Below are 13,038 nucleotides of genomic sequence, written 5' to 3'. Positions count from 1 at the left end.
TTCTCTACGGCACACTAGAACATGTTCTAGTAAACTGTACTAGTGAAACCATCACGACAGGTCAAGACGAGAAGAAACACGCACTCAACTATTTTCAAAACTGTTCAGCATAGCCGGGAAGAAAAAAAAAATTTGACATGTTCCTTTAGTTCTGGTACTGTTAAAAATGTACTTATAATAATCGAAAGCATAATATTCTAGTGTTGCAAGAAAAGGTAAACACGTAAATAAAAGAAAATAAATCAACAAAAAATACACTTTAAAAATATAATAATAAAAAAATTACAATGTTTATATGAAAAAGTAGGTTTTTCCTTTAATGGAGTCAATGGTAAAAATCAAAATTCAATTGATTGACAGTTGAATTTAAGCCTCACACGACATCACTGTAACTATGTGCTGTGTGTTATTGTCTTAACCTGGTCCAATCTTCAGTCAAACAATAACCAGTACATGTTAAATGTGTTGTATAAATTACATTGAACCCAGAGTTTTTTCTTCTACACATTTTCTGCACAGAAACAAAAAGAAAAAAGAAAGATAGAAAGGGAAAATGATGAAGTGGTTTCACTGAGTTAGTCACATGGCGGGAACTGATCACAGGACACACACTTGACTGAGACTCCACAGAGTGAAGAGGACACTGTGAGTGGACAGACACTCCCCACAGCAGGAGCTGCAGCAGTGACAGATCTAACAGTTTAATGATGTGTCAGTGACTGCTCTAATACAATTTCCCCTCAGAGAGGAAGAGTCAACAGGACGTCAGTGGAAAACCTCTGACCGTTTGTTTACTGACCCAGTGACACGCCAGCTGATCTGCCCTGTAATCAGCACGGCTGACAGTGCACGAGTCACGTGCACTTGGATCGAGCTCCTCAGACAGACTGATGCCCCTCACACTCTCCTGGAGCCTCCGTCTGAGGGACATGTGTCCACTGTATTGACATTCACAGTTAGGACACAGTGGACATGTCCTCCACTGTGTCCACAGGATCAAGAACAGATCAATAGTCTTTGATCTCCTCACACCGACGGACCACGCGGCCTTACTCTGAAGTCAGTGTCTGAGCAAAGGATTACACAGGTTTTTACACACACACGACTGTGTAATCTGGACTCACACACACACACACGACTGTGTAATCTGGACCGTCCTTGACCTGCTCCGCCTCCAGCACTAACTCCACTGTAACTACAGTGTCCACTCACTGGTCCAAGACAGAGCTGCACTGAGCTCAAACATCTGATTCACTTTAGATTTAATGTTGGTTTGGATTACAGTAACATTCTGCTGTGAGGAGGCTGAAGATTAACAATCAATTTATCAAACAGTCGTCCTGCAGTTAATGCCTCTGTGCCTGCCCAGGAGGAACATGCAAAACACCAGTATATTCAAAAAGCTGCCATTGGACAGGACACACACACCCACACACACGCAATCTGGACAGCAGTGATCCACCTGTCGATCACAGGGTCACAGCAAGAAACATCATGCACAAACATGCAAATATTTACAGAAAAAAACAGCAGCCAGGGTTCAAACCTGTGACTTTCCTGTTGTTAGGCAAAAGTACTAAACACTCTTCATGGACACCACTATGCTCATTTTAACCTAAAACACAACCAACAGAACTAGAACATTGGATCGTGACTCACATGGAGTCAACACTCCAGAGCTGTGTTTCCTTTTTAAGAATGTTTACAATGACAAAGTCCGGGTAAACAATTGGTTCTGAACTGTAGGGGCTTTCAGATGATTTCAACATCTTGTGAGAGTTTCCAGAAAAATCCGTTAGAAATGACTGGGAGAGTGAGAAGACAACTCTTGTTGCCCAGCAACCCCCCCCCGCGCCCCCTTCACCACAGCTTTTCAAACCTCTCGCAAACAGCAGAATAAGTGACGTCTGAAGAAATGACAAGAAAGTACAACTGCAGACAGACTCCGAGCAAACAAAACAAACAAGCAAACAAACAAACAAACAAACCGATTCTCCCCCCTCAACTGCTTCACATGACTGACAAAGTGAGGCGCTGTCTGCATCAACCACGGGTATCGATCCGTAAACACAACATTTTTGCGCCGCAGGTTAAGTTTAGTTTCTTTTAAAATAAAAGTCAAACTTACTGTGAGTGCTGGATCTCAAACGGCCTCAGAGTGAAGTCATCTCTCAGAGATTGGAACCAAGACATGAGCGTCGCTGCTGCTGCTGCTGTTACTGTTACAGTTGCTCCTCCGACTCTGTCCACTGATTGGATTCGCCTCAGCGTCCTCAGTCCTGCAACGGTGCGTTCAGGGACGGCTCGGAATACAATCTTACTGTAGCAGTTGCGGTCCATTACGTCGCTGTGAAAACGAAACAATTGAAAACTGTTTCAAAAACATCAAAAGATTAAGTCATCTATCATCATCAGCTTATAACGAGCTAACAATTAAAAAATAACTTCAAAACATAAAATAAATATCATTGAAAATGTTAACAAAACATATTCGCGCTCATAGATTTTCCAGTTTGTGTGATAACCTGACATAAAATAAATATCATTGAAAATGTTTACAAAACATATTCGCGCTCATGGATTTTCCAGTTTGTGTGATAACTATTTACGATGTCATTCCTATGGTTCTAAAATTTTTTGTAGCATTTTTCTAGTACTACTTTATTCTACTGTTAAATTTAACCTTCCAAAAGCTTACTCAAACTTAGATTGATCGTAGTATTAGTTCAGTATTTCTTACTTTTTTTACGAATGACCACTGAACGCACCGTAATCACAAAAGGGAGCAACACCCAAGTGACTTTAGATCAGATTAGAACACTCAAGTATTTCCATATAAACAGTTTACTCACATCTCCTGTTTGGAAATTTGGTGAACAGGAGAACAACTTCTGTCAACTATGGAACACACACCGTTTTATCTCCTCGTGTGAAGCAGTATGTTGTAAAAACAGCGTGGACACAGGTATTACTTTTTTACATAGAACTGTATACTGCTACATACTTAGCAGCAGCAGCAGTTTATTTTGGTCCAAAACGTAACAAGTGACCTGTGCCTGGTTTTTACTCATCAAACATAAACACACTTTGAATTGTACATTGATTCTGTTTCACTTTCGGTGCGACGTCAGTCCATGAATTATATTAAAAAAAAAAGTTTTTACAATCTTCCAGTGTAGACACTTGCCTAACACTGATCCAGTAAAAAAAAAAAAAAAACACTGTATGGTAATAAAAAAGTAGTACAGTAGAAAATGGGTAGAGAAAATATATTTGACTATTTATAAAGCAGAATAATATATGTCCCCATTCTAACGTGTCTCTTCTTCACACAGACCTGGAACTAACTATTTACATTGTTATGTCCCCATTCTAACGTGTCTCTTCTGGAACATAACTATTTACATTGTAAAAAAAAAACACAGCTTGTATAAAAAGTAAACTACACAAAGTTTGAAATTAAAACTCCTTTTGGGGCAAAGTCAGGGCTGTGCTTTGCCCTCAATGGGCAAAAATCTGGACGCCACCAGGTGGTCATTAACATCCATCCATCAAGTGGAATTACTGTTGGGTGATCATGTAATCGGATATAGTGGCCATGGCAACATCGACACACTGCTGCCTGACCGCGAGCGACCTTTGGGATCAGTGGTTTTACGCCTTTTCACATCCATCACTACTAGATCTTGTGGAGTTACCATCCACACATACAGTGATTTGACTTTCCATAAAGTGAGGTCTCTGAAGAAAACCTGCTCCTGGATGAGAGAGGAGTGGTTAAGAAGACCAGTGACTGGTACCGATGGAGGCAGAGAGTGTCTGTGCTCTCAGCACGTCACACTCTTCCAGCTGCCTTAAACTTGCTGAGCAGATTGCTGTCCTCTCGTAGAGGGTAGTACATTGTCCGTTTTTGGTAATAATAAGAGTCACACTGGAGGTTCTGAATGACATCAGCGAGGAGGTGGGAGCGTTCCACGCCACAGCTTGGAGGGTTGAAGCCCAGCTTGGTGAAGTGGATGTGGAGGTGGTAGAAGGCGGGCTGGTAGTGCACGTAAACTCTCAGCTTACTGGCAGGAAGGCTGTAGTGCTCCAAGACAGCCATCTTAATCACAACGTGTTATCAAGTCAATGTTAATTTGGCCTGTTGTTAGAGTGTGCTGCAGATGTTGTTTACCACCTCACCTGTCCTTTGCAGAAGACATTCATCAGCATAGGTATGTGTTGTGCCGTCAGGTCCCTCAGGGTCCTGATGTTCCTTCGACGAATGATGGCAATCAGGTACAGATCATCCTCCTGTCAGAGAAAGGCAGACACAGTGAACGCGTTCAGTCCAGTGATCTAGTAATAATAATAATAATAATAATAATAATAATGAATTTATTTAAAGGTGCCTATCAAAACACAGCCATCAGACAGCATGTATTGTCAGACAAAAAAACGAAACAAAACATAAATACAAATTTTGTGTATGATGACTGCGCACCAGGCAAAGGCCTCATCCACATCAATGACAAACAAATCATAATCTATTACAAAGCACTTCCTCCGTAGCCTTCACACCTCTAGTGTTCAAACACCGAAGTGTGTAATTTTGTTGAGGGAAATGCAGCCGGTCATCACAGGTCAAAACAGAAATTAAAGCCAACCAACCATTGATTATTACAACGCTGATGCCTCTGAGTGAAGCTTCCTACCTGTTTTTGGTCCCATTTAAAGTCAGGCAGGAGAACAAAGCCAGTTTGTGGGTGTGGATCTTCAAAAACTATTCTTTCAACCTCTGCCCGCTTCTGAAGGATGTTATACACCCACTACAGGGTAAAAAGAACCACCAACAGAGTCAGCGTCACAGATTAAAAAAAAAAAAATCACATCACAAAATATATTAAAAAAACTGACCTGCAAAGAGAAACTCTTGTGCTTTTCAATGAACGGCAGTGTGATATATTCATAGTCTATCCTCGTCTCCTCCACTAGGACACTCTCCTGATCGATGTATTTGCGGATGCGATTCTTGGTGACCGGACACACCAACGTGGTCTTAATCTCTGCAAGTGGACGTGGATGTTATTCAATTCCTGCAGTCAACATTGGAGCTCCACTTCACTCACGTGCGACCGTACCGTTAAGGTGAGGAGAGGCCTGGAGGTGGTACGTGCTGTAGATGTAGTTTGTCATGTCGGGCTTCACCGTGGAACCATTAAACATCTCAGCCAGAGTGTCCTCTGTGAACGGGGTCTTTTCCAGAATAACCACAGCATCCTGATCAGCTAACTGGAATAGATATGTTAATTACCTTTACCTGAAGAAACGAGCTTTGATAAGTCAGGTCACGATAGGTCAGAACATGTCACAACATAAAGCTTCTCGATCTGTGGTTGTAGTGGTAGCAACAGCTGGTTGACATTCACATCTTTATTTTTTTATAAATCATCCATTGTGGGTATTTCTAAATCAGCTCATTTGAGAGACAACCATCTATGAAAAAAAGCACCATGCGTTTTAAACCTGGGACATCAAACATGAGGTTAAAAATGACCAGAAAATTATTTATAAACTGCTGTGTCACCGATTTCTCAAAAAAAAAAAAAAAATTCTGGTAATGATTTAAAATGTATCAAGATTGACACCAGAGCAAGATTCTGAATTTTATCTAAATTTGAATTAAACCTATGAAAATCGTTACACCTTTACAAAACAACATCCCTTTTCAAATGAAAAAAAAAAGATTATTCTGGGGGGAAAAAAACAACAACCACCGTCGCAGGAATGTTTAGACTAAAATGGAGGAATTTATCAGAAAACAAAATCCTCCATTTAAGTGGCTAAACAAAGACTCCAAACCTGTAAAACAGACTGCATTTCAGCAGTGGTTGTCAAACTATGGTACATGGAACTCCAGTGGTACACAGGCTTTGGTTTTGCTAATGGTTTGGTGTATAACCTGGATGTTAAATAAGGCTGTTATATATTCTTGTCTACTGTGGGTGTGGTTAATATTTTAATAATATAATATTAATAAAAACAATATTTGTGGTACCATTAGAAAGCCCAAGTACCTCTGTTGGCCCCAGCCCCAGTTTAATAACCACAACCACTGTGTATTTTGTAAAATGACGATACAGTTGAGTAAATTCACAGAAAAAGGGGTCTTCCACCATAGTTCAGGAACTGTCTTTTGTAAAGTACAACTTATACTAATAAGTGAATTAAACTGTTTGCTGTAACTCCTTTTATGATATGGAAATAATTCTCAGAGGTTTCGTAAATGATAACTATTGGGGGAGAGATTCGAGGTTAAATTTAAAGCTCACCAGCGGCAACATCATTAATAATGTAGTCACTCTTTCACCAGCGGCAACATCATTAATAATGTCACTCTCTTTTTATAAATATGTTATAAACAAACCTTAGATTCAGAACTAACGGTGACACGATATTAAATGGCCGCGCCTACTTTTAAATGGTTAGCAAACGTTTCAATACAAACTAACCTTTCCATTGACGATGATTTTTTTCTCCCGGGCATTTACACTCAGGACGTTGGACATTTTAAATCTTGATATAATATTCTCGCATACAGCTTCAACTGCTACGTCATCACTTTCAACTTTTGCCTTCTTGACGTTTGGAGAGAACTCGTTGTCGTCGCTATCTAAACCCCGTTTAGTCCCTTTTCCTGCCATGATTATCTGAGCAGTCGGTGTCATACACCGCCTGGTTCTGTTTCGTTTCTTGTTATGTTCACGCCTCCTGTTCACGAGTGGGTGTGTAGATAAACTGTAAATACGAGGATAAAAACAAAAAAGTTCTCAGGCAGATGTTATAACTACACCAGTTGCCCAAATTCAACTACTGTGACATGTTTAACTGTCATTAACGGTTTTGACTAATTATATATGACGTCATTATCAAGCGTCGGACTGTGTTGTGTCTAAGTAATTCAGAATATTTAGCTCCAAAGGTTTTTGTCTACACGTTTTGATAGACCTAATCTGTTTTGTTTTCCTATTTCCAATACTATTTGTAGTGTTTCTGTGAAAATGGATATTTTAGTCAATTTGTCTTAAAATAGTAAGATATCGTCGTAAATTCTAAAAGAAATATTTGAACGCGTTCAAGATGTGTTACGCAGATATTAACGCCGTGAAAGCGAACTTAGATGGACCGGATGTCCCACAGGGAAGTAAATATATCTATCACTACATTCAGAATTCGTATTTTATGTATAAAATTATATTCGTGTATAGAATTATAAAAGTAACGTTTGATCTATCACTTCCTTACAGAGGTACATTTAAAAAATATGTATTACTTTGGCTTTGATATATAACTCACTTTGATCATGAGCATCAAAGCTCGAACACAATGAGTTAGTGAGGGGGCAGTTGCATGAATGCGCACACGTAAATGGTGACGTAATTTTGCACGAAAACTCACTTACCTTCGCCCCCAATATTTAGAAAGGTTAAAATCGTGTGATTTTGGTTTTGTCATCCAATCAGCTCAGCAGCGACCCCATGGGTCAGACCTGGGAAGAAAAGAAAACATTTTTAAAGAATGTGTTTTGTCCTTGTGCATATCAGGAGCCAGACAAAATAAGAGCAGTAACTTAACTTAACTGGAGACTTGCTGGATTAATATTACACCATAATGTTATAAACAGATGACATGACTTAATAAACAGAGAGAACTTGAAATGTCATATTGAACCAAAATTTCCCTAGAGCAACAGAGAGCAAAGAAAACTCAGATTTTGTTTCATGTTTTGTTTGGATTCTTTTTTTCTAGCTAAAACACCGCCTGTTGTAAATATAAAGATGTATCGGAGAACTGTCTAAATGTTAAATGACAACAATTATTGTTTCTTTATTTTACGGGAAATAAACGGACGTGACAGCAACTGCTGTTGACTGCCCTCTAGTGGACGTTAAGGAACACCAAACGTTACCAATTTTAAATAAATGAAATATTTAACATTAATTCTATTTTTTTAATAAAGACATTTTACATAAAAATACTAGTAAATGTTTTCTTTGTATTATGAAATAAAAACACTAAAGTGATAGCAAACACTGCTCTCCCCATAAAGTGGACAAACATAAAACCCACACATTTGTTTTATATTACTTACAAAAATCGATATTAATTTCATTCTAAACTAAAAATATTTCGTATATACTTATAACGAATTTTTTAACGTTTTTATTACGACATAAAGACTAACGTAATCAGTTACGCTGCCATCTACAGGACAATGTATACCAGCCATATGACAACGTGACGTTAAACGCCGATTAAATCCACATAAATCCAGTGTTATATAGAAAAAAGTTTATTTAAACAAAAATGAATGTTGATTCTACAAAAATATTTGTTACCAATTTCAGTATCGTTCTGCTAAAAGAAGTGTTTCATGATTTTTAAGAAATTAAATGCATTTTAAACTGATCAACATAATATTTCAAGTTTCAATGGCGTGAATTTTATTTATGGAAAAGTTAGGTGTCAGTCACATATCAGTAACACTTTGGTCACACTATGTTCTCATCTGGGCAGAACCTTGAGAAAAACAGTTCTGTAGATCACATGTCTGGTCATCACTTCACAGCCTTCCTGCCTCCTTGAATTTGCTGAGCAGTTTGTCCTCCTCTCTCAAAGGGAAGTACATCGTCCTGTTTTTGTAATACTGAGGATCAGACTGGAGGTTCTGAATGACATCAGAGAGGAGATGGGCACGCTCCACACCGCAGCCAGGGGCATCGTAGCCCAGTTTGGTGAAGTGGACGTGCAGGTGGTAGTAGGACGGCTGGTAGTGCAGATAAACTCTCAACTTGGAGGAAGGAAGGCTATAGCGCTCCAGGATGGTCATCTGAATAACAGTGCATCAGGCACCGTCAGTCAATGTTGCTGTGGTAATGAGTGATAACACAGCCTGCACAAAACAAACATGCAGCTAACGATAACCTTACCTGCCCTTTCTGAAGGATGTTCACTAGCAGTGGCAAATGCTCTGCTGTTAAGTCTCTCAGGCTTCTGATATTCATCCGATGTACGATGGCAATTAGGTACAAATCATCCACCTGGAACAAAGTCCAAGCTATAAACTGTGAATCACAGTTTGTTTTACCGCAGTAAACCCGATTTTTTTTAAATCTGTGAATACTATTTTTCTATACTGAGCCCAAGTATTTAAGGGAATCTTGAGGTTTCAGCTGTAAACTTTAGAATTCCACAGAATTCCCACTGACAACTGGCATCAACCACATCTCAATTTCTAAGATTTCAATTATATTTCCCTAATTGCAGGTTAAACTCAACAGTTGTTTTTTCTTTCTGTACAATGGTCAATATGACCATTGACCTCTTACCTGTTTTTGGTTCCATTTGAAATCGGGGAGAAGAATAAAACCTGTGTCTGGGTCTGGATCTTCATAAACTATCCTCTCAACCTCTGCCTTCTTTTGCAGGATGTTGTATACCCACTGAGGGATAAACAATAGCAGAAATTGGATTTTTTTTTAAATTAAATTGTTCACACTGTAAACAAGGATACAATTCAAGAGACTGACCTCCAGGCTGAAAGTTGTCTGATCCTCAATAAATGGAAGGGTGATAGTCTCATAGTCTTTCTTTGTCTCTTCCACGAAAAAACTCTCCTGGTGTTTGTATTTGCTGATGTGCTTCTCTGTGGCTGGACACACCAATGTAGTCTTTATCTCTGTGAATAAACACGAGTTATGTTTTGTCCATTCACTCAGGTAGAAACATAGGCAGCAGGGCTTTACGTGTCTTGGTCCATACCATTGTAGTGAGGAGAGGCCTGCAGCTGGTATGTGCTATAGATGTAGTTTTTCATGTCCAGCTTGAGGGTGGAACCTTTGAAGACCTGATCCATTGTGTCCTCTGTGAAGGGGGTCTTCTCCAGAATAACCACAGCATCTTCATCAGCTAACTGTAAAATGTAAAATCATCAAGTTGGACTTCAGTGTCAGGTTAACATTAATTTAAAAATGTAATGGTTAATGTCACATGCTTATCTTCAGATACATAGACAGAAAAATAAATCTGCAGCCACCGTGAGGGCTGAATGTGCAGGCCTCAATTTCGTTGTACCCCCGTGTTACAATGACGATAAAGACTATTCTATTCTAGTGGGATGGAGGAAAACACGGTAGAAATTAAGCACACAACTCAAAATAGAATAATGTATTGAAGTTTGAGTGTTTGTTCCTCATGTGTATGTGCAATATAAGTCAGTTCCTTCTCTACATCCATACAGATGTGTAAATGCTACAGGTAGATGCACAGCTATGTTAATATACAAATATTAAACTGTGTTTTAACCTAGTTTTCATTGTTATATACACACGCGTGAAAAATATAACAAAGGACTGTAAGTAGAATTGGGTGAAATTAGTTAATTTTGCACAAAACGATACACATTTGCGCGGGGAAAATAGAACTAAAACCATCGTAAACAAAAACCGACCTTTCCGTGGAGGACGATTCTCTTTTCTCGGGCATTTACACTCAGTACGTTGGATGTTTTAAATCCAGACAAAGCATTTTGACTCTTCGCGCCAACACCATCTCCACCATTGTTATCGTCGACTTTTGTCTTTTTTACTTCACAATGTAATTCATTTGTTTCTTCGCTTCCCCGTTCACGTTTCACTGTTGTGTCCGCCATGTTTGTATACAGAAACTTGTAACTTCCTGTTTCGTAATTTCCGGCAGACGCGATGCTGTAGGAGGAGCACTACTGCCACCCTCAGGGCAGAAGAACATCTTCAACTTAACGAAACACTTATCTCCGGTCAATTTTGCCATTTATTACGATCATAACCCTTTTAGTTTTTCATAATTCATCTGTTTTAGTTGGTCACTTTCAAGTACACAATAATTACACTTTTAATTATGTTGTTTTTATAAATTCATGCTTTGGAATGTTGTCTTTTTTAGAATCTGTTTTTATTTCCTTAATATATATATATTTTTTTAAATCCATATTTATTTATATCTTGAATCCTATTCATTTTAAACTGGTAAAGATTCAAGATAAAAAAGTTTTATTGGCCCGAAACAGATAAAGTATGAAAAATGTATGGTTAACGTTACTACATTGTGTTTTGAGGATATCCTTACTTACAATCGCATAAATAAACGCAAACTATTAAAATAACTGACGCACTGATCACTGTACAATTATCCTTATTTTTAACATCGAATATGCTAATACAAAACTGTATATAAAACAATATACATTTTTTTAACTAATGTGATTATCATCTTAGGGGCGGGACAGTAGCAAAGACCAGCCAATGAAATCCCGGTTTTCTGAGTGACGCCAGATTCAGGAAGTTATTTAAAGATGACAGAGCTACGGTAAACTAGTGTTTTGATTCGGGTTAACGCTGGGACTAATAAGTGGACACTGCGGCTATCGTCACTAAAACCGATCCGCGATGAAGACCTTTTATCTCGTGATTCTTTGTACACTGCTGCTCGCTGTTTGCGCAAGAAGAGGTAAAACTTACTCCCAAACTTTAACGAGCTTTTTTTTAATGTAAAAGCTCTGTCTTTACAAACATACATTTTCCGTTGTTTCATAAAGTTAGTTCCACCTATGAAGAGGAGCTTCACTGGGTCGAGTGAGGCTGTTAGCAGTGTCGATCATAATTCTGAGCTAACTAGTTGACATTCGCAGTAATTGATGCCCCATTAAGTCGTTATGGTCTTTATTAAAGAACCGTGGTCCAAGTTTCTCGGCCGTAATTAACGTCACTGTGTCGCTGAAGCGGCTTCTTTGTTCCTGCTTTTTTTAAAATGTGGCCTGTTTTTTATTAGATCATTTAAAGTTTTCGCCTGCCAGTGTCTGCAGAAAAAGTTCATACATACAAATGTGTTTTGTGCCTTAGGCGTAACGATTTTTAAACCGATAGAAAAACCTGACCCCGGTGAGGCTTGATGGGTCTGAATGCTCCATCATCTCAAGTATCTTTAGCGATAACGTTATAATTTGTACGAGGTGAACAGAATTATCAGGCTATTTGAACTAAACTAAATCTATTATATTGCTCACAGGTAACTAAACAGTAAAACAACAGAAGAACCACATATTTAAATAACGTTTGGTTTGGTTTCAGAGAGGAGAAATGTTCTCTTCATCATGGCAGATGACCTGCGGACGTCACTGGGCTGCTATGGAGACCAAGTGGCTAAATCACCCAATATTGACCAACTGGCATCCAAAAGCCAGGTGTTTCTCAACGCCTATGCACAGGTGGGTCAAGTCTGGCTGTGTTTGTAAAAAAATGTAACCAACAACATTGTATTAAATTGGTATTATTTTGTCCATTACCTAGCAAGCGTTGTGTGCACCCAGTCGTGCCTCCATGTTAACCAGCCGCAGACCAGACACAACCAGGGTCTATGACTTCACATCCTACTGGAGAGACCAGTCTGGAAACTACACCACTCTTCCCCAGTACTTCAAATCCAGAGGTTACTTCACCATGTCTGTGGGCAAGATCTTCCATCCTGGTAAGATGAGTGAAATAAACAGACATGAAGAATACATACTGCAAGTGTGTTTTTCTCTGAAACTGCAGTGTTTTTTTCTGTCTAAAAACACATCTTAACATTTTAGATTTGAACAGAAGTAACAAGCGTTTTCCCATCTCCTCTCTTCAGGTATCTCTTCCAACTTTTCGGACGACTATCCATACAGCTGGTCCATCCCTGCCTACCATCCCGCATCATTGCAATATGAGAAAAAAAAAGTATGAAAAGTTTTTCTTCAATGGAGTGCTGCAGCCTACCTGACTAGTTACTAGCAGTGCATTCGCATTTGTCATAATTTCACACCAAATAAATAAAATTGTATGAAGTAGGTCTCAACTAAAGCACACTTAAAATCCTTTTTAATTTTAATTATTTTTAAAGTGTTCCTGGATCACTGTGCAGGTTCAAGCCATCTAGGAATTTGGGATCACTGTGCAGGTTCAAGCCATCTATGAATTTGTTCAAAAAATCATT

General features: G+C 38.8%; 4 protein-coding genes across 6 annotated transcripts in view; 1 reads left to right on the top strand and 3 right to left on the bottom strand.

Moving 5' to 3' along the window:
* LOC103391262 (probable serine/threonine-protein kinase kinX) overlaps window positions 1-4,808 on the bottom strand; it is a 33,140-nt gene extending 28,332 nt beyond the window's left edge. For all 3 annotated transcript variants that reach the window (XM_025062956.1, XM_025062958.1, XM_025062957.1), the window contains exons 1-3: window positions 4,695-4,808; window positions 4,183-4,293; window positions 2,129-2,347 (exon numbers count right to left, since the gene is read on the bottom strand). In XM_025062956.1, coding sequence (XP_024918724.1) covers window positions 2,129-2,347; window positions 4,183-4,202 — 239 coding nt within the window. In that variant the 5' untranslated portion in view covers window positions 4,203-4,293; window positions 4,695-4,808. The remainder of the gene's footprint in view (window positions 1-2,128; window positions 2,348-4,182; window positions 4,294-4,694) is intronic.
* On the bottom strand, window positions 3,368-4,156 carry LOC103391263 (m7GpppX diphosphatase-like). Its single transcript, XM_008327458.3, has one exon. It carries the CDS (start codon window positions 4,100-4,102, stop codon window positions 3,836-3,838), a length of 267 nt encoding a protein of 88 aa, XP_008325680.1. The 5' UTR covers window positions 4,103-4,156; the 3' UTR covers window positions 3,368-3,835.
* Window positions 4,809-8,312: 3,504 nt separating the features above from the next.
* On the bottom strand, window positions 8,313-10,726 carry LOC103391261 (m7GpppX diphosphatase-like). Its single transcript, XM_008327454.3, has 6 exons — window positions 10,490-10,726; window positions 9,802-9,952; window positions 9,570-9,718; window positions 9,369-9,482; window positions 8,970-9,080; window positions 8,313-8,869 (listed from the first exon to the last, which is right to left on the bottom strand). Exons 1-6 carry the CDS (start codon window positions 10,688-10,690, stop codon window positions 8,603-8,605), a joined length of 993 nt encoding a protein of 330 aa, XP_008325676.1. The 5' UTR covers window positions 10,691-10,726; the 3' UTR covers window positions 8,313-8,602.
* Window positions 10,727-11,312: 586 nt separating this feature from the next.
* ids (iduronate 2-sulfatase) overlaps window positions 11,313-13,038 on the top strand; it is a 5,458-nt gene continuing 3,732 nt past the window's right edge. The window contains exons 1-4 of the mRNA XM_025063368.1: window positions 11,313-11,526; window positions 12,147-12,283; window positions 12,366-12,543; window positions 12,694-12,786. Coding sequence (XP_024919136.1) covers window positions 11,466-11,526; window positions 12,147-12,283; window positions 12,366-12,543; window positions 12,694-12,786 — 469 coding nt within the window. The 5' untranslated portion in view covers window positions 11,313-11,465. The remainder of the gene's footprint in view (window positions 11,527-12,146; window positions 12,284-12,365; window positions 12,544-12,693; window positions 12,787-13,038) is intronic.

Source organism: Cynoglossus semilaevis, chromosome 15, assembly GCF_000523025.1.
Source record: "Cynoglossus semilaevis isolate Cse_v1.0 chromosome 15, Cse_v1.0, whole genome shotgun sequence".
NCBI lineage: Eukaryota > Metazoa > Chordata > Actinopteri > Pleuronectiformes > Cynoglossidae > Cynoglossus > Cynoglossus semilaevis.
The sequence above is the reverse complement of the archived record's forward strand: the minus strand, read 5'-3'. Positions and strand labels throughout refer to the sequence as shown.